The sequence below is a fragment of the Brassica napus genome, chromosome A3 (assembly GCF_020379485.1).
Source record: "Brassica napus cultivar Da-Ae chromosome A3, Da-Ae, whole genome shotgun sequence".
Lineage (NCBI taxonomy): Eukaryota > Viridiplantae > Streptophyta > Magnoliopsida > Brassicales > Brassicaceae > Brassica > Brassica napus.
Window position 1 is genome coordinate 24,374,260 of NC_063436.1, and position 22,823 is coordinate 24,397,082.

The following is a 22,823-nucleotide window of genomic DNA, read 5'->3' on the forward strand; positions in this document are numbered from 1 at the left end:
GTTCTTCTATCCATACAAGTCTTATTAATCTGCATTACAGCTTTGTAAGAGCGTATATATGCATGCTTCCATCTCTAAGGATCTTTAAGTGGGCTCTATAGAGGTTTATCCCTTGAGAATAACCAACATTTAACCACTTGTGGTTTATATGACACCGATGATCTATCTACAAACACAACAAGATGTGTTTGCTTTGACTATAGCTTCCCGGACTGTTTTTGGGAACCATATATTCTCTCTTCCTCATTTTACAATGAGTAAGTATGAATGTGATCTTCTCTGGATCTGTAGAAGGAAACAGTTTCAGACCACATGCATAGTTCCATCCGTGCTTTACTGCTAATGTTAGTTTGGGATGGACCATCTCTATCATTTCTCAAATTCATTTTCCAAGTCCTCCATATCAAACGAAAGGGAACAACGTAATAGGAAAGACTGATGGCTATATCAAAGTACAAATTCTCAATACTGCCAGCTAGTGACTTATTTTTAAGTTGCTTACTTGGAGGATGTTGAGCCGGAGAGAGCTCCCAGCCTCCCAAATCTCTCTAGAGAGAGCATTTGGTTACTGTTTTCTCATTATTTGTGTTTATTTTTAGCAAATGTATTTGCACTTAAGTAAAACTAAATAGAGACATTCAAGGATTGTGTTAAAAAAAAAAGAGACATTTAAGGAGAGAAAATATAAATACATTTTTTGACATATACCATAGTCCTTAACATATACCTTACCGCCATTGCTAGACTCTAGTCATCTCCAAAAGACACTTTTAAATCTTTTGCCTTTGAAACTTTTAAAATCAAGCATAAATCTTATTAATCATTTTTTTTAAATGGTTACATTTATAAATAAATAATCAAAGTTTGACACGTAACATGAGAGTTGTTATAGTATAATAATATAATTTTAATTTATTTGGTCAGCAAAATAATTGTTTTATTTGTAATATAAACACACACACCAAAGGAGAAAGTTTCACACTCACACACAACCACCTCGCGTTCTCTCTACCATACAATTTACAAACAAAACCAAAAACTAAAATAAACAAAACCAAAACCTCAGAGATTCGATCTTCATTCCCCGACGACGCCGGCGGAGCTCTTATGGCGGGACAGTCGCGAAAATGGATGATTCTAGTGGCGACGATATGGATTCAGGCTTTCACCGGGACGAACTTCGATTTCTCGGCTTACTCTTCGGAGCTGAAATCGGTTCTGAGGATTTCGCAGGTGCAGCTTAACTACCTCGCCGTGGCTTCCGATCTCGGGAAGGTGTTCGGGTGGTCGTCGGGGCTCGCGCTGATGTATTTTCCGATTTGGACGGTGCTTTTCGCGGCGGCGTTTATGGGGTTCGTCGGTTATGGAGTACCAGTGGCGGATGTAGAGCATACAAGGGTGGGGCATCTGCCCCCTATGATTTTTTTTTTAAAAAAAATTTCTTTACTAAATTATAATGAATTTTGAAGAAATTGAATAAATTTGCCTCCCATAAAACCTCAAATCTAAGGTTAAGTATGCTTTATTTGTAAGTTTGAAAATTTTGCCCCCCATTATAAAACTTTCTAGATCCGCCAATGTGGAGTACAGTGGCTCGTCATAACTAACTTCATCTCTTTGCCGTATATTGTGGTAACTACGTCACTCTTCTTTCTACTTTTTGATCAAACTGTTTTTCATTCATTTAAATTGTTTTTTTTTTAATTATTGAGAACCACTACTTTATAAAGTACTATTCTATCATATTCTTCTTTTTATTGAGATTGAGAATCCTACTTTATGATTGAGCATAATTCGTTATTAATTAATCTAGGAGATAATATGTTCATGAAAAAAATCGTGAAAACATAAAATAGAAATGCAGAAAATGTATAATCCACAAATTATCTTCATTTTTGAGAAATTGAAATATTATCCAACAACGCATTGGTTACACAAAAATGAAAAAAAAAAGTTTTAATTTTGAGTTTGTATTTTTCGTGTTAGACTGCAAACCTAGTTTAGTTAAGGTGACACATATTTTTTCATGATTTGTTACAGTTTTAACTGTGGCTGTTATGAGCTTATGAAATGATATCTTTTTTTTTTTTGAAACACTTTTTTTTTTTTTGAAACACTATGAAATGATATCTATGGTGACTTTTTTCTTGAAATATAAATCATTTGTGGAAGAACAAGTATCAGGATTTCACTCAATTTTTTTTTTGCTCATACGTACTTAATCGATTATTTAGTTAAACAGACAAGTGTGTTTAGTTGACCCACCATAAAAAGACAAGACAAGAGTGTTTACGAATTGTTATTAATATAAAATCCAAACATTAATTTTTGAAAGTTGAAGTATAGACGACTTATCTTGTAAAATTATTAGTTATTTTAATTGATATAATAATAAAATTTATCAAATTGCTGAAAGATACAAGACATAGTTTTCTTCTCTAATAAAAACTATATTTTGTTCGTTTGGAAAGTTTAGTTAGTTTACTGTTACCATAAAAATTGTGTTTCAAAAAAAAAAAAAAATTTCTGTTACCATAAAATAACTTGTTTATGCCAATTGGTACATATTTAAAGTTATTCATATAGTTTTGTTGCAATTCACAACTCACATTTTTTGTTGTTGTCGTTTTGTCCTTTCTTTCTATTGGTAAATGCATTTATTTTTTTAAAAACTTCGACAAGGTTCCAACAAGTCTTCTTCTTGTCATTTTCGGCTTGGCCGCCTTGTGTTTGATGGCTGCTTCAAAAACCTGCAATTATTTTTGATATAAAATATGAATAAAACAATTTTATCTGCATTGTTTTTTAAGAAACTTTTGATTAATCTTGGTTACCTTCTGTACAGGTGTTCCTCTGTTGTTTACTCGCTGGTCTAAGCATCTGTTGGTTCAACACAGTCTGCTTTGTCCTCTGCATCAGTAACTTCCCTGCAAACAGATCACTTGCTCTTTCCCTCACCGTCAGCTTCAACGGTGTAAGCGCAGCTTTATACACTCTCGCTTACAACGCAATCAACCCAACCTCTCCTGAGCTCTACCTTCTCTTAAACGCTCTTATACCCCTTGTCATCTCTTTCACTGCCATCATCCCTATTCTTCGCCAACCGCCTTTCGAGCCTCTTCCACCAGACGGAGTTCGCCGTGACTCTCTCATGTTTCTAATCCTCAACATTCTCGCTGCTTTAAACGGTGTTTATCTCCTTCTCTTTGAGTCAAACTCCTCTGCTTTAACCTCTGCTCGTCTCCTCTTCGGTGGAGCTATCCTCCTCTTGATCCTCCCTTTATGTATTCCCGGTTTAGTCATCGCCCGGAACTGGTATCTTCGCACGATCCACACCAGTTTTCGTCTCGAAGGCTCCGGTTTCATTCTTGTTGATCCTGATGAGCTTGAGTTGCATAAAGGGATGCTTGCACATGAAGCCAATAGAGAAAGCTACCAGTTGCTGACCGATGATGTTGTGCCAAACCCGGTTAAGACTATAGCTGTGGAGGAAGGTGATGCTGATGAGTCTTCTTGTTGCAAGAAGCTTATCACAAGAGGTCAGCTTGAGCTATTGGGAATTGAACATTCTCTGTGGCAGCTCTTAAGCAGAGCAGACTTCTGGTTCTACTATGTCGCCTACTTCTGCGGTGGAACCATTGGACTTGTGTACAGCAACAACCTCGGACAGATTGCTCAGTCTTTAGGACAAAGCTCAAACACCACAACTCTTGTCACACTTTATTCCTCTTTCTCGTTCTTTGGAAGATTACTCTCTGCGACACCAGACTATATCCGAGCGTAAGTGAAATTTATTAATTTACTGTATTTATTAATTTATCAAATATTAATCTATAGAGTTTATGGTTTGGTTCTGCGGGTTTTGACCTGGTTTAAGTTGTGCAGGAAGGTTTATTTTGCAAGAACCGGATGGTTAGCAATCGCGTTATTACCAACGCCAATCGCGCTTTTCTTGCTCGCATCATCAGGAACCGCGTCAGCACTACAAGTTGGAACCGCTCTGATGGGTCTAAGCTCAGGATTCATATTCGCAGCAGCGGTTTCCATCACATCAGAGCTTTTTGGACCAAACAGCGTTGGGGTTAACCACAATATCTTGATCACAAACATACCAATAGGATCATTGATCTATGGATTCTTGGCTGCATTGGTCTATGATTCACATGGTACGACAGGGATCAAGTCCATGACCGACTCGGTCGTGTGTATGGGACGAGGTTGCTATCACATGACGTTTGTCTGGTGGGGATGCTTGTCGGTACTTGGACTAGGTTCGAGTCTTGTCCTGTTTATAAGAACTAGAAAAGCTTATCAACGGTTTGAACAAGCTCGGATAAGTTCAAACATTGATTCATAGAAACTTGTCTCAATCCCCCAATGGCTTGTGTGTATATCATTATATGTAGGATCTACATTTTATAACAGAAGTTATAATGGACTGTTATAGATTTTTATATAAACAAAGATTCACTTTCCATTTCAGTACTTACTACTTTAGGGGTATATACAAAACCTCTGATCTTTAATACAAAGAAACAGCCTCTCATAAGCCAAAGCCATCTTACTCGCTGTGAACATCTCCGCCGCATACTCTTTACACTTCCTCCCTCTCTCAGCCAACCTCTCGGTTCCTTCCGCCACCGCAACCTCCATAACCGCCGTTAAAGCCTCCACATTAGGTGCAAACATAAACCCAAACTCATCATTCACCACAACACTCCTCTTTATGCTCGGATACCTCGAGGCCATCACTGGTGTACCACTCAACATCGCTTCCATCAACGTCAAATCAAGCCCTTGTGGTCTAAGAGTCGGATTCACGAATATATCGATCCCATTGTAAAAGCCCTTAAGCTCATTTGGGTTTAGGGATCCTAAAACGGTAACTTTATCGCCAAGTTTCTTGTAACGTTGCTCCCAAGGTCCTGTTCCAGCTACCACGAGGTAAACATTAGAATGCGTTTCGATTAGTTTCGAAAAAGCTTCGAAGAGCAACGGATGTCCTTTGTCTTTCACCAATCTCCCTGCGACTCCTAAAACAATCGCCGATGACCTTTCTTGTAGCCCAAGTTTCGACCTAAACAGAGAACGTAGCTTCTTGTCTGATGCGAATCCCTTTTCATCGACCCCGTTGAGGATCACATGAACCCTTTTCTCAGGGATCTGGTAAACGTCTCTTAGCATTTCCCCGCAGCTATCGCTGATCGCGATATGATGAGCGTAGTTGTGGAAGAATCTGATTTCATCGAGTATCTTGGGAAGCACGGCACTGTATAGGCTTGCGTTGAAGCTTTGTAATCTTGGTTCTCCTGGTTTGCGAATAAGATCTTGGTAAAGGCTTGAGTGTAAGCTCTCTAGTGCAATGCCGTGCCATGTTACGGCTAGGTTTGGAACCTCCCGGGCCTTCCAGTACGGTAAGGCCACGCTCTCGGAGTGGACCACGTCAAAAGGTTGTTTCTGGTTCTCTTCTTGGTAAAGCTCCCATGCTTTTCTGTATTGCCATTTGCCTGGCTCTGAACCTCCGTGGGAATGTATTTTAAGGTTTATGATTTTGTTGGTTTCAAGGGAAGGGTGTAAGGGAGAGGTGAAAACGTGGACGCGGTGTCCACGGTGGGCTAGAGCAGTGTAGAGAGTGAAGGCGTGGCGTTCCATGCCGCCGGGGTTGGGTCCATTGGGCCATTTACGGGAGAAGACCGCGAGTTTTAGAGTTTTGGGAGGAGGGTTGGTTAAGGAGAAAGCAAGGCGGTTCCAGGGAAACTGGGCGGTTAGGAGGTCGCCAGACCACGGTGGCTGATTTGAGACATAGAAGGAGGAGACTACGGCGGTGGAGGAGGAGGAGCAAGAGGAGGTGCGGAGGAGGAAGAGATATAGGATGCTAAAGGGGACGGTGAAGAAGAGAAAAGTGCAAAGTTTAGGTTTCTTGTGTTTGGTTTTTGAAGGCATTGTTTGACTTTTTCTGTCTTTTTAGATTTTAGCTTGTCTTAAAAGAAAAGATACAACTCAGACTTAGCTCTAAACTGAAAATTCGAGCTGAATAAAAGAATAAAACGAATAACGAAAATATGGAAGGAATGTGGCTCAGCTCAAGCACAAGAACACAAGAACTTTGAAGTGAATCAAGAGCAGAGAGAATGGATTTTGAGTTTTTATTAGTCTCGAGGTTTTTAGTCGACGGTGGTTACTTGATTCCACATGCCGAAAAACGCGCGCATCACATGGCTCATGGTTTGAATAAATTGTTATTGGGTCCTCATATGTTGTGCTGTTTCTTTAATTGGCAAAGACTTTTAATTATTGATCAATTTGTTTCTTTTTTAAAAAAAATATGTCTAGAAAATAAATTATTTGGAAAGCAAAATAGAATATGAAAAAACTCAAAAACAAAGTAGACTTTGGCAGGGAGTATACTATTTATATATGGAGCTTATTTATCATGTAATGATTTTATATTCACAATATAATAATATATAATGCAAGATTGCAAGTAGATTTTGATATTGTATACTGTTTATATATTGAGCTTATTTATCATGCAATAACTTTATATTCACAATATAATATATTATTCAAGAAGATTTCGATATCAAGTATACTATTTATATATTGAGCTTCTTTACCATGCAATAATTTTAAATTCACAATATAATTATGCATAATAAGTTTTCTCTCCACATAAAAATTTGGGCAATTTTCTCAAAAAATATTTTTTAAGTTTTTGTCACAAAATAACCTTCAAAGAACAACCGATTATTTTGTGAAAATAAACTAAAAAATTTTATCCTAGGGAATTTCTCTAAAAGTTAACAATGACTATGGAAATAATTGTCATGATTGATCTCTACTTATTACCAGATATTAGGCTTTGCTGGCTCTATGTAACGATGAACAGAACACTCATACTCAGCAAAAGAGAGTTCTTCCTTTATTCTTTTCCCGTTTATTAGCTCTTCTTCTTGTATACAGAAACGGCCTCTCTTGGACACAACAGCTTCATCCGTTGCGGTTTCAGTTTCTTTTCCAGATACCGCTTTCTCGAGGCTACTCTCATGTAGTCCCTGCAATCTACAATCATTCTCATCAGGTGCATATAACAAGCTCATCCCACATTTCACCACCTCAGAGAAATCTAGCTTTCTTTTGGATACACCATCAGTAACAAAGAACTTGAACGAGGCTGTGGTGTTGCAGCACTGGTTGAGATCATGGTTTTTCTTGGCGTGGAAGCAGTTGTTGTAGCTGACGAAGACGTGATCAGAGGTAAGTTTTCTTGGTTCTTCTTCGCGGCTAGATGATGATCCACATTGCTCTTTCCACCCCCCAAGATTACAAGTAAAGCTGATGCAGTCACCATCTTCATTTCTGAACTTGCACTTGCATATCACTGAGAATCGGTTGGTTTTATCTACATAGTCCTTGAATGAGACAACTACGCAGAGAGAAAGTCCGATGAACTTATCGTCGCACCAGTGTGGAGGCAGGTGGGTTTCCATTGAAGATCCCATTCTCTGATGGCGGAACCATAATGGCAAATCGTTTCCTGGAAAACTTGCACTAGCTAAAGGCTCCGAAACAAGTCCCTGAAATGATTAAAAAGAATGTTTAAGCATGTGATGTGAATAAAAATGTCACTTGAATAATAACAGAGTAAAGAGAGTTGGACCTTATGGTTACGTTGAAGAGATCCATTCCCTAGTATTTGACTCTTGAGTTGAGTATGAGCGACAATACTTTCTTGCGCATCTCTGTTTAGCTTGAAACAATCAGTGAAGACGAAAGTAGACTGGTTCCTTTCAGCTACCACAAGAAGCGTCATGGGTTTAGCCACTGTTTCGAGTGAGATACAGCCATGAGCATCCAGATACTGCAGATTTGATGGAAGCAGTGGAAGAGAAACGAGCTGTTGACAATGCAAGTAAAGAGATTTGAGATGATGAAGTTTCTTGATGCTTCCAGGTAGATTTTTGATATTGTTTCTGCTCAAGCATAAAGTCTGCAGCAAGGATAAGCAGCTAAAGCTGTCTGGCAACTTGTACAGATTACAATCTGTGAGATACATGTCTGATAACCGCGAGCAGCCAGAGAAAGGCAGCAGCTCCAAACACGTGAGATCATGGACTTTAGATCCACCAAATGAGAACAGCTTGAGATTGCTCATATCCATTTTTCTGGGAGTTTGTTTGATGGCTGTATCATCCATGAGAAGAATCTCTAAGCTTTCCATGTCTTCGTTGATGTCCGGGAAACTCTCTAGCTTTGAACATCCAGAGAGAAGCAGCTCTTTAAGAGACTTCAGCTTGCAAAGAGTGGTAGGAAGATGCATCAACCTGGAACACTTCTTCAAATTCAACACGGTAAGTTTCTGGAGATTTTCTATGGATTCAGGAACTCTTTTAACCGCCGTGCCATCCAAATACAGAGATTCTATGTTTTCCGAGATTGTTGGAAATTTCTTGAGTTTTGAACATCCACTGAGGATAACAAACTTCAGAGACTTCAAATTGATTCTCTTTGGAAGACTCTTGAGGTTTATGCAATCTCTGAGATTCAGTGAAACAAGACTGTCCATCTGCCGGATCGCTGAACACTTGGTTAAACTTGTGCAGTTTTCAAGATTCAGTCTCTCGAGTTTACGAGCTTCCAACAAGCCAGTTAGATTCATCAACTCTTTTGAATAACTGAGATCGACCCACCTTAACTCTCCAGTGTTCTGCAATAAGCAGATCAATAATTTAACAACCACATACATAAGAAGTACTAACTAACACTTTAGAGCTGAATTTGTACCTTCTCATCTTCACACAGTTGCATAATGTTGCTATAACGCAGATTAAGATAAACGAGTTTCTTCGGGTTGAAGTTGGATGGTAGATACTCCAGAGGGTACCCTTGCCAGTGGAGATAAACCAGCTCATCTGGAAAGCAATCAAGACCCTTAGGAAAACGTAATCGACAATCATTCTCACACCACTTGGAACAATGAGAATTGTAGAACTTGAGGAACTTAAGATTCCACATCCTCGCGAAAATATCAGCACTTAGCTTCATGCTATCTACATTAGACATATCTAAGAAGATGCCTCTGATCTCTGCAGTGCCCTGGAAAAGAAAAATGTCAATAAAAAGCCTAATAGAAGAATCACATTCATAAGACAAATGAAACATTCTGGCTCACCGTTTTGTACTTTAAAACGCGACAAATGTCTTCTTGGTTCCATAACCGCCCGCGGTTACCAGCCTCTTTGATGGATGATTCATAACCAACCTCCCTCCCCATTGTAAGCAGTAAGTCATGCATCTCAAGCCGGTTATCCGAGACTGTTATCAAGCACTTGTCAATAAGGTCACTAATCAGAGTAGAAGCATCGGTATGGTGAGTGCTCAGAACACTCGAAACAAAATCCAACTTCTCTGATCTAAAGAAGCAAGCAACATCCAGAAAAATGCTCTGTTCTTCCTCGCATAGCTCCTCATAGCTCACTTTCAGCACGTCATGGATCTTCCCATCTGGTCTTCTCTGCAACCTCTCCCATTTCAGCTTCCAGTAAGACTTATCTCTTTGACATAGATCAGAACCTAACAGCTTCAGAGCTAATGGATGTCCTTTAGAATAATCCACAAACTTGTTTGATAGATCCATTAGCTCCGGAGTGGCGCAGAGATTACTAGAAAAGGCACTCAAGCAGAAAAGCTCCAGACTCTCTCTTCCGCTTAATCTCGGAACCACATATGTATCATCCACAACCTTCTCTAGCAGTTTCTTGTTACTTGTTGTTATAACAATCCGAGTTCCTTCTCGGTACAGCTCCTTTCCCGCTCCACCAATAAGATTTCTTAGTTGATTTTCGTTAGCCACATCATCAAGCACAATAAATAGTTTCTTGTTCCCAAGTCTATCTTTAAAGGCGTCATGCGCACCTTCAGGAGCTCCAACATCAAGATTGTCTTCATCTAATAACTTACGGAGGAGTTTCCGCTGCAAATGATCTAATCCATGGAGCTTTGACTCGTTCTGAACGTTTGCAAGAAAGCAGTAACCATCGAAGCGATTGTAGTTCTGCTTATAGACACAGTCTGCAACAGTTGTCTTGCCAATCCCAGCCATGCCAAGAACTCCGACGATCCGCACACAACTTGTCTCTTCAAAGTCAATTAACTTTTCTAGCTCCATCATACGAGATTCGATCCCCGGAAGACCTCGAAATTCTGATGGAGACAGCTTGTTTAGCACCTTGAACGTTTCCTTGGCAATTTTGTCAACAAAGTCACACTCCGGGCTGCCAAAATGCATCATCACGTCAACAAAAGTAAGGTTAACAATGAAACTAAAAAGGAGAAAAAGTATAAAAGTTTAATCTTCATGAAATTTTGTTGACTTGCATTAGAAACTACAAGAGTGATACAACACAAAGCACCTAACTTGGCATGAATAAGGTTCCTATTAGTAAACCGTAATTCAATTAAACTCGAGCCACTGAGCCAGCATCATCCAGAGAGTAAACCGAGACTTAACCAGATGATATACCGGAGCTCAATGAAAATACTCAACTCAACCTCCTTTAAAAAGGTAAACCGAGGTCTCAACCAAATATAAACCGGAATTCACTTACAATTCTACCGGACTTGAATTACAATCCTAAACCGAAAATTTCAGATCCAATTATTAAACCGTATCGAGAGAGTAAACCGAGACTTAACCAAATGATATACCGGAGCTCATTGAAACACACGACTCGAGTCCCTTAAAAAGGTAAACCGAGACTCAACCAAATTCTAAACCGGAGTTCAATTAAAATTCTAAACCGGATAATTCAGATCCAATTTCATCTGGCTAAGGTACCTTCTCTCCGGAAGCACATAGCCGGCGATATCAGATGCAGCTCTTAGAGCTTCTTTCCACGCCGGAACTCTGTGTTCAGATCCCTGGAAGACCTCTTCAGATCTTTCGAACGGAGCTCCGAATTTCCCAGTTTGGTACCTCACGTCCGACGCCGGAACTTTGTAGAAGACCGGCAAAACCACCTGATCGAAAGTCCTCTTGCAGTCCATGATCTTCGCGAGTTCCTCTAAGCACCACGCGGAATTCGCGTAATTCTCGGAGAAAACGACGATTGAGATCTTCGATTGCTCGATTCGTTCGAGAAGCCCCGAGAGATCGTTGCCTCGCCGGAGTTCCTCGTCGATGAAAGCGTCGATCCCTTTCCGGCGAAGAAAGTCGAGGAGATAGCACGTGAAGGAGTGGCGCGTGTCTTCGCCTCGGAAGCTGAGAAAGACGTCGTACTGCCGGCGGGAAGGATCGGACTTGCAGGAAGACGTAGCAGCCATGGAAGATGAATTCGAAGTTAGGAAATGAGGATTTTGAGATCTTATTCTGAAATATATATCAAAAACCATTCAATAAATCAAGTGGGGTTTAACAAGTGGGTGGGTGAAAATGATTGGACTATGAGCAGTGGATCTTATCTCTTTCTTGTGTCTCTCCTTCTCTTCGTAGAAAGAGGTAAGATTCACAGTGTTCTAACAAGTCCTCCTCCTCTCTCTCTCTCTCTCTCTCTCTACCTTCACCTTCAGTGAGATGGAGCTTCTCTTCGAGAAATATTTGACAACCAGCGATCTCAGTAACCTCAAGATCCTCAACACTAATTTCTTTGCTGCCGTTAAGTACTTTAGCTTTGCCACCGTCGTCGTTGGAGCTACTGAACGGATCCTTTCAGTAGAGGATGAGGAAGGCAAGCCATGGCAGTTCGGATTCTCAGACTTCAACAGCCAACACTACCTCTTAACCAACGGTTGGAGCAACTACGTCAAGGAGAAGCAGCTTGGTGTCGGAGACATTGTTTTCTTGCAGCGAATTTTTACAGACAGCAGCAGGCTCTTCATTGGCTTTAGTAGGCGCAGAGCTGCTCTCGAAGGCACATCCTCTGATAAACTCAAGGAAGCTAAAACTCCTCTCCAGCTAAGAAGTCATGTGCATAGCGTTACAGAGTTTGACCCTGTTTTAGTGATTTCTTGTGGTGCAAACCAGGACTCCGAGGAGAGATACTTCATCAGCTACATCTCCACAGAGTTGTGTCTCCGTGGCTTTACCCCTTTGATATATGATCTAACAAGGGGCACATTGACTGGGGGTCTGGAGCTGCCACACAGATCACGGGTTGGTATTATTATTTTCTCCAAGAACTATGCTTCTTCTAGACAGTGCCAGGATAATTTTGTGGCAATAATGGACCATTCTAAAGCAAACAGCCTTGTGCTTCTTCCAGTGTTTTTTTAAAGTGAAGGTTACATACATTAGAGGCCAAAGTGGCTCGTTTGGAAGAGCATTCTCACAGCTTGAGAATTCAGTTCAGGCATCCCAAGTTCCCACATTCACCTTCATCGATAAATATCAGTATACGAAAGTGTAAATAATTTCTCTCTTTTCTCACTAGTGTATGGTGTGTGGTAATTGTATTTGATTCCGATAATTTTTCTGCGCAGGGGAGAGGTTATACTTGCCAAAAATATTGTTAGCAATGTCTGTTTGCTGCTCAGTTCTGAAAATAACATGAAACTAAGAGGAAGGCTTCAAATGAATAGTATATTGTCTTTACTAAATTGTTCTCAATCCTCAGCCCCACATATTGTTGGACTTTGGGGTATGGCTGGCATAGGGAAAACAACCATCGCTAGAGAAATTTTCAGAACACAAGCTGATAGATATGACGTCTGCTACTTTCTGCCAGACTTCCATATAGCGTGTCAAATGAGAGGACCGAGTCATCTGCGTGATGAATTCTTCTCAAAAATCTATGGGGAAGAAAAGGTTACTGTAGACGCATGTGATACAAAACTAGGTTTCCTAAGGGATAGGTTCCTTAGTAAAAAGGTTCTCGTTGTTCTTGATGGCGTGAGTAGTGCTAGAGATGCAGAATTTTTGGTTGGAGGGTTTGGCTGGTTTTCTGGCGGACATACCCTCATCTTAACATCTAGAAATAGGCAAGTTCTGGTACAGTGTAACGCTAAAGAGATTTACGAAATCCAGAAACTATCCCAGCCTGAATCTCTTCACGTATGCTCACAGTTTGCCGCTGTACAAAATTGGAAAGAAAGAACGTCGTTGGTCTCTGAGCTGGTGAACTACGCTAGTGGGATACCACTGGCTCTGCGTGCCTTAGGTTCGTCCTTACAAGATAACTGTATTGTCGGTGAGAAGCAACATCTGAAAACATTGCGTCAACATCCTCTAGTTGAGATTCAGGATGCATTTAAAAGAAGTTTTGATGTACTAGATGGCAACGAGAAGCACATATTTTTGGACCTTGCATGTTTTTTCCGAGGGGAGAATAAAGATTATGTAGTGAGCATCCTTGATGCTTGCGGTTTTTTTACAGATTTAGGAATCTATGGTCTCATCGATGAGTCTCTCATCAGCCTTGTAGGTAACAGAATAGAAATGCCCAACATTTTTCAAGACACGGGTCGATTTGTTGTTTGTCAAGAAAATAATGAGACAGGGAAGCGTAGCAGATTGTGGGAACCTACTGACATTGTTGATGTGCTGACCAACAACTCAGTAAGTCTTAGAAAATGTATATCTATTACTTCCACTGAAAATTTGAATACTGCTTAGGTTCCATTGTATACTTAGAGTTTCTTATGTCTCTGAACCCCTTTGCCAATTTTCTTCAGGGAACAGAAGCAATTGAAGGCATATTTCTCGATGCATCTTGTTTGACAGTTGAGCTGAGTCCTACTTCTTTTGAGAAGATGTATAGACTTAGATTGCTCAAGCTCTACAGTCCAACTTCTAAACACCATTGCAATGTATGTCTACCTCAAGGCCTTTACTCTTTGCCTGATGAACTACGTCTACTCCACTGGGAACGATATCCTCTAGGATCCTTACCTGGGAACTTCAATCCTAAAAATATTGTAGAACTGAACATGCCCTATAGCAACATGACAAAACTATGGAAAGGAACAAAGGTATATTATCTTGTTCTCTGCTGCATACATTAAGTGATTAGCTTTTACTTGATGACCCATTTAGTCGTTGGTGTTGTGAACAGAATCTTGCGAACCTAAAGAGGATTATTTTGAGCCACTCACGACAGTTGATTAAATTCCCAAGGCTTTCAAAGGCCAGGAACCTTGAGCATATTGATCTTGAAGGATGTACGAGTCTGGTTAAAGTTAACTCATCTATTCTTTATCATCACAAGCTTACTTTCTTGAATCTGAAAGACTGTTCACATTTGCAAATAATACCTACCACGGTTCATCTAGAAGCTCTTGAAGTTCTTAATCTCTCCGGCTGCTCAGAGCTCGAGGACTTTCCGGATTTTTCACCGAACCTGAAAGAGCTATATCTAGCTGGGACTGCCATTAGAGAAATGCCAGCGTCAATTGGGGGTCTCAGTAGACTTGTTACATTAAATCTGGAGAACTGTAACAGACTTCAACACTTGCCACCAGAGATAAGAAACTTGAAAGTTGTGGTCAGCCTTAGCGCCGAACGTCCTGGTTCTTCCATGGATCTATCTAGCGTGGGGGATACCGCACCACCATATAAGAGATGCCGATTGAAGAGAGTTATTGAATCTGTTATTCTGAGCTTAAGAAAAAGGAAACGAGAAAACAGTGTATCTCTAGGGTTAACGTGATGGTTAACGAGGAGACAGAGGAGGAAAAAGGCCTCCCCTTACGCCCGGTAAGCCACTCATAAACTAGTGGTAACAGACGTCAATTTGATAAGAGATAAACGTCACTTTGTATTATAAATCCAAATCAGGAATCCAATGTTCTAAAACACCAATTCCTACCCACAGTGATGATCCTCCAGCAATGGAAATCAACAAAGATGAGAGATCGTCACACAGAGAGAGATGAGAGAGAGAGAGTTTGTTACAAACTTTTACAATTTCGAATAATGAAAATATCAATTGTCAAGTGACTTATATATTTGGTATCTTCTTTTCTTCCGGTGACGTGTCCATTCCCTTTTGTTGACGTGTTTTCTATACTTCTTTTACTCCCTGTTCGAAAACTCGCTAGGCGCAACGCGTGCGGTCGGATAGGGCCTAGCGCCGAATCAATAAATCGGATATTGTACGTGGATTAATCAGCGAGGAGTTTTAGGTTAAATATATTCTTTATGTAATGTTTCAGCAGGAATGGCCCATAGTCTACTGGTTACTGGCGTCATATATTCTTCTCAGCACACGGGTTCGAGTTGCTTATGAAGCATTTTTGTCATTTTTTCGGATTTTAGGTTAATTAATAGGAAAATGACAAAAACAACCTTGTCTTCAACGTAGACCTGCACTTTCTCTCCCAAAGTTACAGCCGCCATTATTTTTTTTTTTTTTGATTCAACTGTTTCTTTCTGCTATTCTTGTAGGTTTTAACTATAATTTAACAAGTATAACAGATACGTATGTGATTTCGAACACAAAACGTTCGAAAACGATGATTTAAAAAAATGTCCGATTAATTGACCGTATTGCACCAAATCGGGACGGTGCTATAGCGCAACGCGAGTTTCCGGCGAGTTTCCAGCCGCGGACACCGCGTTTTCGAACAGGGCTTTTACTATATCAAATCCTCCCGTTCCCCAAAACCTTGTCCTCAAGGTATAAAAGCAGGAAACCGCTTCTCCACATCAAACAAGAACTCCCATGTTGCCTCATCCTCCGGTTGATTAAGCCATTTGATCAAGACCTTAGTCGCAGCACGTCCTTGCCTCTTGACCATCTTCCTTTCAAGAATACGTTCCGGTTCCTTGATCAACACATCAGAAATAACAGAAGGTAAAACCGTAGTAGTCTCCACATTGCCCACTGCTTCCTTCAACTGAGAAACATGAAACACAGGATGAATTTGAGACCCACCCGGTAGCTCCAGTTTATATGCGACACTCCCACATCTGTCGATGACTTTATAAGGACCAAAATACTTAGGAGCTAACTTCTGATTAGAGCGAACCACCACAGAACGTTGACGATATGGTTGTAGCTTTACATAAACGAAATCTCCCAACTCAAAGCTACGGTCTGTTCTGTGTTGATCGGTAAACTGCTTCATCCGATGTTGAGCCCTTGACAGATGAAACTTAAGCATCAACAACATGTCTTCCCTGTCACGTAAACCTTGATCAACCACTGCTACCTTCGATTCTCCCGGTAAATAAGGCAAATGTTGCGGTGGTGGTCGACCATAAACAGCTTCAAATGGTGTAGTTTGGATAGCCGTGTGAAAATTGGTATTATACCAATATTCTGCAAGAGGCAGCCACTTACTCTACATCTTAGGTCTGTCACTGCTCATACACCTCAAGTATGTCTCCAGACACCTGTTCACCAGCTCTGTTTGCCCATCACTCTGTGGGTGGTAAGCAGTAGACATGTTCAAAGCCACTCCCTGTAGACTGAACAACTCTTTCCAAAAGTCACTTAAGAAAACTGCATCACGATCACTGGTAATGGACTGAGGAAAGCCGTGAAGTTTATAGACATTATCCAGAAAAGCCTGAGCCACCGAGGATGCAGAATAGGGATGAGCAAGAGCCATAAAATGAGCAGCTTTACTCAACCTATCAACTACCACAAAGATCACAGATTTACCGAAAGACAGAGGAAGTCCATCAATAAAATCCATAGAAATATCTGACCATATTGAATCTGGAATAGGCAAGGGATTTAGTAAACCAGGATAAGCAGAAGTGTCATACTTGCATTGCTGACAAACACTGCAACTCCTTATGTACTGTTGGATATCCTTAATCATACCCTTCCAGTAAAAAATGTTTTTAACTCGCTGATAAGTAACATCTCTACCAGAATGACCTCCCACACCAGAACAATGCAACCACTGAAGAATCTTGTTCCTGATCACCGGATCCATTGGTACTACAATCTTACTTTTCCTCCGCAAGATATCCTGAGACCAAGAAAAATGTTTCTTCGAAAATGGTTTAGACTTCAACTCATCGATTAACTCCTTTACCGCTCCTTCCGTTGCATAGGCTTGTTTTATCTGCTGCATCAAATCACACTCGAGAACAGATAATGCCATATGTAATACCTCCGCTCCTTCAACCCGTGATAAAGCATCGGCCACGACATTCTCCTTGCCTTGTCGATACTGAATCTCGTAATCGAACTCCAACAGCTTCGGTAACCATTGTTGTTGAATGGGTGTGTTCAAACGTTGCTCCAACAAATACTTCAGACTCTTCTGATCAGTCTTGATAACAAAGTGATTAGGCAAGAGGTAATGGCGCCATTTTTGCACTGCAAACACCACGGCAAGTAACTCCTTCTCATAGATAGAGAGATGAAGTTGTTTACCCTTCAAATGACGACTAATAAACGCGATCGGATGACCCTCTTGCATCAACACAGCCCCTATTCCCTGACCACAAGCATCAGTTTCAACGACAAAAGGTTTGTCAAATCGTGGCAAAGCCAACACTGGCGCTTCACATAAAGCCTTCTTCAAAGTACCAAAAGCTGTCTCTGCCTCTTCAGACCATTCAAAACAATTTTTCTTCGTTAAAACCGTGAGAGGTCTAGCAATCGTACCAAAGCTCATCACAAATCTTCTATAGTACCCTGCTAAACCCAAAAATCCTCTCAACGCCTTCAGTGTCGATGGGTTCGGCCACTCCACAATGGCTTTAATCTTCTGAGGATCAGTTGAAACCCCCGCTTCTTGTATAAAATGTCCCAAATACTCCACCCTATCAGTAGCAAACGCGCACTTACTATGCTTTGCAAACAACTGATTTCTTCTCATAAGCTCCAATACACTCTGTAAATGAACGACATGTTCCTCCAAAGAAGAGCTGTAAACCAATATATCATCAAAAAATATGAGGACACACTTCCGCAACAGCTCACCAAACACTGTGTTCATTAAGCTCTGGAATGTCGCAGGTGCGTTTGTTAACCCAAACGGCATAACCAGATACTCAAAATGACCGCTGTGAGTTTTGAAGGCTGTCTTGTGGATACAGATGGATCCATCCTCACCTGATGATATCCTGCCCGCAAATCGATCTTAGAAAACACCTTTGCACCCCCAAGTTCATCCATAAGATCCTCAATTAACGGAATAGGAAAACGATCTTTAACCGTCATACCATTAAGGCCTCTATAATCCACACACAAACGCCAACTCCCATCCTTCTTTTTTACCAACACCACCGGCGAAGCATACGAACTGGAACTGGACTGTATAGTTCCTGCTCCCAATAATTCTTTCACCATCTTATCAATCTCATTCTTTTGATGTACTGCATAACGATAGGGTCGCTGGTTAACCGGATTAGAACCCTCCAAAAGTGGAATCTTGTGGTTGTGATTCGCCCGAAACGGAGGCAAAGTCGTCGGCTCTTCAAAAATGTCAGCATAATCATGGAGTAACTCTTCAATAGGAGGATACTGCGAGGTGTCGTCACTACTATTCAAAGCATGAATGCTGCCCTGAAACTCCGTATCACACTGTTGGACCATGATCATGGAAACTTGTGCGATACCATCCTTCTCCAAGTTGAGCTTTTGTGCTCTCAATTCACGTACAGAACCTTGAGTAAGACCATGGAGCAACACAAACTTATTACCCCTCCGAAACTTCATCGTCAATTGTTGAAAATCCCAAGTAATAGGACCCCACTGTTCCAACCATTGTATCCCCAATACCATATCACAACCTCCCAAAGGAATAACCATAAAGTCTGCAGTGAAAGAATTATGTTGAAAGCTCCATTGTAAGTTGTTGATCTTCGCACTAACCCCCAGTTTACTGCCATCTGCTACTGCCACTCTCGTAGTACCAGCAGGTAATAACTCACATCCCAACTTCTCAGCCACCTTCTCATCTATAAAATTGTGTGTTGAACCCGTATCAATCAACACAAATAATGTTCTTTTCCCTGAAAGACCCTTCACTCGCATAGTTCTATACCCCGAGACCCCCGTAACTGCATTCACAGATATTTGAGCCAAATCACCACCATCTTGTTCTTCAATCATCTCTTGTTCCTCCGGAGTTAATTCATCCTCATCCTCCACTTCCATCACAAATAATTGCGTCTTCTTATGCTTAAGGAAATGACCAGGTGTGTACTTCTCGTCACAAAAGTAACACAAGCCTGCTGCACGTCTTTTACTCATCTCCTCTTGAGTAAGAAACTTCTGAGGTTGATACTCTTTTGATTTATCCTGAGCCGTTGGCAAAAAAGGTTTCGTATCAGCTTCTTTCTTGTGAGATAGTAATCCTTTTCCTGCAAACGCTTGCTTCCTTTGAGACCATCCAGTTTGAAACGACTTCTTTGGGTGTGCCTTCTCATACAATCTTCCCAACATGAGGCATTGACGAACTGACTCCGGTTGAAACATGCGAATGTGCATCTGAGTGTCAGTGCGCAACCCCGCCAAATAAGCACTAACAAGATAATGCTCAGGAAGATCAACTCGAGTACGAAGCAACTCAAACCTCCCATGATACTCCACTATACCATCTGTTTCCTGCAACATTTTCAACTCAGCAAAAGGATCATCCAACAATTCATCAAATCTCTCCATCAACAACATAGAATAAGTTGGCTAATCCTGTAGCAAGTTCCTGTGATTCTCCGACTGTAATACCGCACGATGCCAAGTAGCAGCAAGACCATCAAAATGCATCGAAGCCAAGCCTACTTTCAAATCATCAGGTGTATTATCCATGTAGAAGAACTGCTCCACTATACATAACCAATCCTTCATCGCTTCACCGTTAAATCGCGGAAAATCCAACTTCGTCAATCGCGTCATTCCAGAATAGTGATGATGCATACCTGGTCTTCCTCTCCCCGGATCTGGTTGCATCATCGGAGGAAAACGCTCGGGATTACGATTATCACCAGTCGCGGCTTGATCCTTCTGGTTCGCGATAAGACGCATCGTCTCTGACATGTCACTGATGTGTTGATCGAGTTTCGCGCTCAACATCTCCGATTGACTCTCCAACTTGACTTCTAGAGCTTCGATTCGAGCTCCAAAAGCTCCTTCCACCTCACGAACCTTCGCCTCCTTCATCTGCGACGGCGCACGAGTTTCCGTCATCGTTCTCCGTAGAATCGTCGAAGCTCTGATACCTTTGATAAGAGATAAACGTCACTTTGTATTATAAATCCAAATCAGGAATCCAATGTTCTAAAACACCAGTTCCTACCCACAGTGATGATCCTCCAGCAATGGAAATCAACAAAGATGAGAGATCATCACACAGAGAGAGATGAGAGAGAGAGAGAGTTTGTTACAAACTTTTACAATTTCGAATAATGAAAATATTAATTGTCAAGTGACTTATATATTTGGTATCTTCTTTTCTTCCGGTGACGTGTCCATTCCCTTTTGTTGACGTGTTTTCTATACTTCTTTTACTATATCACAATTTTCCTTTCTTTGGACTTCATCATACAACTATCCAACAGCAAACTCTTGTTTGAACGTCTTTTTTGTCCATCTCATTTCATTCTTCTGTGTGTTTCACGCTTAATTTTTTCTTTACTCTTTCAACAGGGAAACCCTGTTTGTGCCTCGTATTTTCACACTGGAAGCTGCATCTCCGGTCCTACTTGCATTTTTGATCACCCATCGTTGATACCAGTTCACAAGAACACATCTTTTCACTTGAATCAGCGAGGGTTTTCTTCTTCAATTGGAGATTCATCAAGTGACCTTGTGGAACCAGCAACTAAGCAACGAAGTACACAGAAGAACATATCTGCTGTGGCTTCTAAGACACAGCACTTGAATTCACTAGGATTTTCTTATTCAACTGGAGAATCATCAAGTGAGCTTGTGAAAGCATCAACTAAGAAACCTCCAATACGCAAGAACACGTCTTCTGTGGTTCCAAAGATGACACCTTTCAATCCTCTAGGATTTTCTTTTTCGATTGTAGATTCGTCAAGGGAGCTTGTGGAAGCATCAACTACGTCTGAGACAACACACACAAACGTTGGTGGAAACCCCTCTGGTTCTGCTAAGCCCATGAGGATCCGGAAGAGGTTGAAGGAAACAAAGCTTGAGATGAAGGAAGGAGAGTTGGGAGAAGAAATATCTACTGATGAAGAGAGTGAGTATCAATATTTTACTTTGTTGTAGAAAATACCTTTGGATCATTTTGTAATTGGCTTGAAGAGATTATTCTCCCGAGAGGCAGTGCAAGAGTTTGTTCTTGTCACTGTAGATATTGTGTCAATGTAGATATATTATATTAAGAGTAACGGTGGAAGCACACCATAATGAGATAAATTATCTGCTAGAGACGAGTCTGTAGAAGCAGAACAGGATTAAGTGTAATTCTTTTGTCATAACTCACAACAAGAGGTGTAAGAATTTGTTGATTGTTGATGAAGAACCAGATAATCGTTTATATTATTATTATACAGAGATTAACAAAACAATAACAGTTAACAAATACAATATGAAAACTATATTTTTTATTCAATGGAATCTATATACTATACTAAAAGTAAGATATCTTGATCAGATAGCCTGTCCACGTCCTCAAAAAAAATTAGCCAATAGAAAACTTATGTTTTGCCATGTCACTACGTCTTTTGTCGACTCAATATGAAATGGGCTTTTTATTTTGTTTTAATAATTAATCATGGCCCATGTGAAGTGCACCTTTCCAAAGCTAATCTTCTCCTAGGTAAACAGTGATTGTATCAGGCGCTTCGATTCTCTTCAATCGTCGTTTCTTCACTTTATCTCAACCAATCTGAATCATTAACTTCTGTTCTCCTCCGTTTTAAATCATACCCTCTACTGTTACATCAAACAGAAATCTATATCTCGAGCTCTGTTTTGTTTGGTTTGTGGTCTTTCATTCTGATAGTGATTTTTCATGTGCAGAACAATGTTTTCTCTGCGTCATCATCACATACCTGAGTATGATATCGGAGAAGAAGTATCCTGATCCAGTTCTCGAAGAGCCAATCTTAGCTTTTGATCCACTCTCAGCTGCTTTGACGATGATCTCTTGCAGTGAAAACTCTTCGCAAGGGCTTTCCGAACGATCTCAGTATCGGGCTATTGCAGAGTGGTGAACATCTTCTTGACAATGTCTTTTATGAATGTAAGCAAGATCTCATGATGAAATCAAGTATGGAGCGATTTCTGTTGTTTTAGACATCAAGAACATCACTGCCGTGACAATGGCAGCAATCGATAGAAGGGCGTAAGATCGGGGTAGTTAATCTTTGATTGGTCACAGGCACAAAGGTAATTTCCCTTATTTTGCTCACTTGGATTTTGGTTTTGATTACGGGATGCCACGAGTAGGGATGTCAATTAGGCACATTGTCCATGGGCGGCCCATGTCCAAATCGATATGGACTAATATGGTCACGCCCAAATATGCCCGAAATATTTCTGTCCAAATGGATTATGCCCAGATGCGCCCAGAGTCCAGTGGACAAAACCAAATGGACATGGGCCGCCCAAATACGCTTATATTTTTTTTTAAAAAAATTTGAAATCACAAATATTTGGGAAAAAAAAAATCACAAATATTTTAAATATCTTTTGTGAAACATGAAATTTAAGTTTAAGTATGTTTTGTAAAACATGAAATTAAAGTAAGTTTAAGTATGTTTTGTAAAACATGAAATTCTAATATGTACATCTTTTAAGTTTGAAAATTAGACATTTTACATTAAATGGACATTTGGATTCCATGGACAGTCCACCTGGTCATGGTCCTATTTGGATATGGTCCTATTTAGACATGGTCCTATTTGGGCTCGACCAAAAACGTCCAGAAAAAAATAAGCCCATCTGGACACG

The 22,823-nt window shown here is 40.5% G+C and overlaps 5 protein-coding genes and 1 long non-coding RNA gene across 7 annotated transcripts; 3 read left to right on the top strand and 3 right to left on the bottom strand.

Annotated features, from left to right (window-relative positions):
• The first annotated feature begins 922 nt into the window (after positions 1 to 922).
• LOC106419773 (protein NUCLEAR FUSION DEFECTIVE 4-like) lies at positions 923 to 4,477 on the top strand. Of its 2 annotated transcripts, XM_048776887.1 has the most exons (4): positions 923 to 1,398; positions 1,570 to 1,632; positions 2,846 to 3,780; positions 3,886 to 4,477. In XM_048776887.1, the coding sequence occupies exons 1-4, from the start codon at positions 1,108 to 1,110 to the stop codon at positions 4,355 to 4,357; spliced, it is 1,761 nt and encodes a 586-aa protein (XP_048632844.1). In that variant the 5' UTR covers positions 923 to 1,107; the 3' UTR covers positions 4,358 to 4,477. The 2 variants fall into 2 exon arrangements, with proteins under 2 accessions (XP_048632844.1, XP_048632845.1); XM_048776888.1 differs by lacking the exon at positions 1,570 to 1,632 and having other exon boundaries at positions 924 to 1,398.
• Positions 2,669 to 3,098, bottom strand: LOC125607125. Its single transcript, XR_007338435.1, has 2 exons — positions 2,835 to 3,098; positions 2,669 to 2,750 (listed from the first exon to the last, which is right to left on the bottom strand). It is a non-coding gene; the product is annotated as an uncharacterized LOC125607125 (long non-coding RNA).
• LOC106419590 lies at positions 4,411 to 6,439 on the bottom strand. Its single transcript, XM_022716808.2, has one exon. It carries the CDS (start codon positions 5,941 to 5,943, stop codon positions 4,495 to 4,497), a length of 1,449 nt encoding a protein of 482 aa, XP_022572529.2. The 5' UTR covers positions 5,944 to 6,439; the 3' UTR covers positions 4,411 to 4,494.
• A 185-nt stretch (positions 6,440 to 6,624) lies between these two features.
• On the bottom strand, positions 6,625 to 11,391 carry LOC106419749 (disease resistance protein RPP2B). The gene is made up of 5 exons (XM_013860578.3): positions 10,838 to 11,391; positions 9,173 to 10,274; positions 8,785 to 9,096; positions 7,661 to 8,707; positions 6,625 to 7,577 (listed from the first exon to the last, which is right to left on the bottom strand). The coding sequence occupies exons 1-5, from the start codon at positions 11,389 to 11,391 to the stop codon at positions 6,846 to 6,848; spliced, it is 3,747 nt and encodes a 1,248-aa protein (XP_013716032.2). The 3' UTR covers positions 6,625 to 6,845.
• A 172-nt stretch (positions 11,392 to 11,563) lies between these two features.
• Positions 11,564 to 14,974, top strand: LOC106419748 (disease resistance protein RPP2A). The gene is given in 5 exon segments (XM_048776885.1): positions 11,564 to 12,262; positions 12,264 to 12,400; positions 12,478 to 13,552; positions 13,669 to 13,965; positions 14,049 to 14,974. Coding segments are annotated over 5 exon segments (2,793 nt in total). The 5' UTR covers positions 11,564 to 11,572; the 3' UTR covers positions 14,643 to 14,974.
• Positions 14,452 to 21,284, top strand: LOC125607124 (zinc finger CCCH domain-containing protein 37). Its single transcript, XM_048776889.1, has 2 exons — positions 14,452 to 14,689; positions 20,547 to 21,284. The coding sequence occupies exons 1-2, from the start codon at positions 14,642 to 14,644 to the stop codon at positions 21,132 to 21,134; spliced, it is 636 nt and encodes a 211-aa protein (XP_048632846.1). The 5' UTR covers positions 14,452 to 14,641; the 3' UTR covers positions 21,135 to 21,284.
• The last annotated feature ends 1,539 nt before the right edge of the window (positions 21,285 to 22,823 follow it).

Coding starts and splice junctions, on each gene's coding strand:
- LOC106419749 (XM_013860578.3), bottom strand. CDS start 11,391: ATGGTTTTTGATATATATTTCAGAATAAGATCTCAAAATCCTCATTTC. Junction 10,275..10,837: donor TATGTGCTTCCGGAGAGAAG/GTACCTTAGCCA, acceptor GCATTTTGGCAG/CCCGGAGTGTGACTTTGTTG. Junction 9,097..9,172: donor GCGTTTTAAAGTACAAAACG/GTGAGCCAGAAT, acceptor TTTCTTTTCCAG/GGCACTGCAGAGATCAGAGG.
- LOC106419590 (XM_022716808.2), bottom strand. CDS start 5,943: ATGCCTTCAAAAACCAAACACAAGAAACCTAAACTTTGCACTTTTCTC.
- LOC125607124 (XM_048776889.1), top strand. CDS start 14,642: ATGGTTAACGAGGAGACAGAGGAGGAAAAAGGCCTCCCCTTACGCCCG. Junction 14,690..20,546: donor AAGGCCTCCCCTTACGCCCG/GTAAGCCACTCA, acceptor CTCTTTCAACAG/GGAAACCCTGTTTGTGCCTC.
- LOC106419773 (XM_048776887.1), top strand. CDS start 1,108: ATGGCGGGACAGTCGCGAAAATGGATGATTCTAGTGGCGACGATATGG. Junction 1,399..1,569: donor CGGATGTAGAGCATACAAGG/GTGGGGCATCTG, acceptor AAAACTTTCTAG/ATCCGCCAATGTGGAGTACA. Junction 1,633..2,845: donor TCTCTTTGCCGTATATTGTG/GTAACTACGTCA, acceptor CCTTCTGTACAG/GTGTTCCTCTGTTGTTTACT.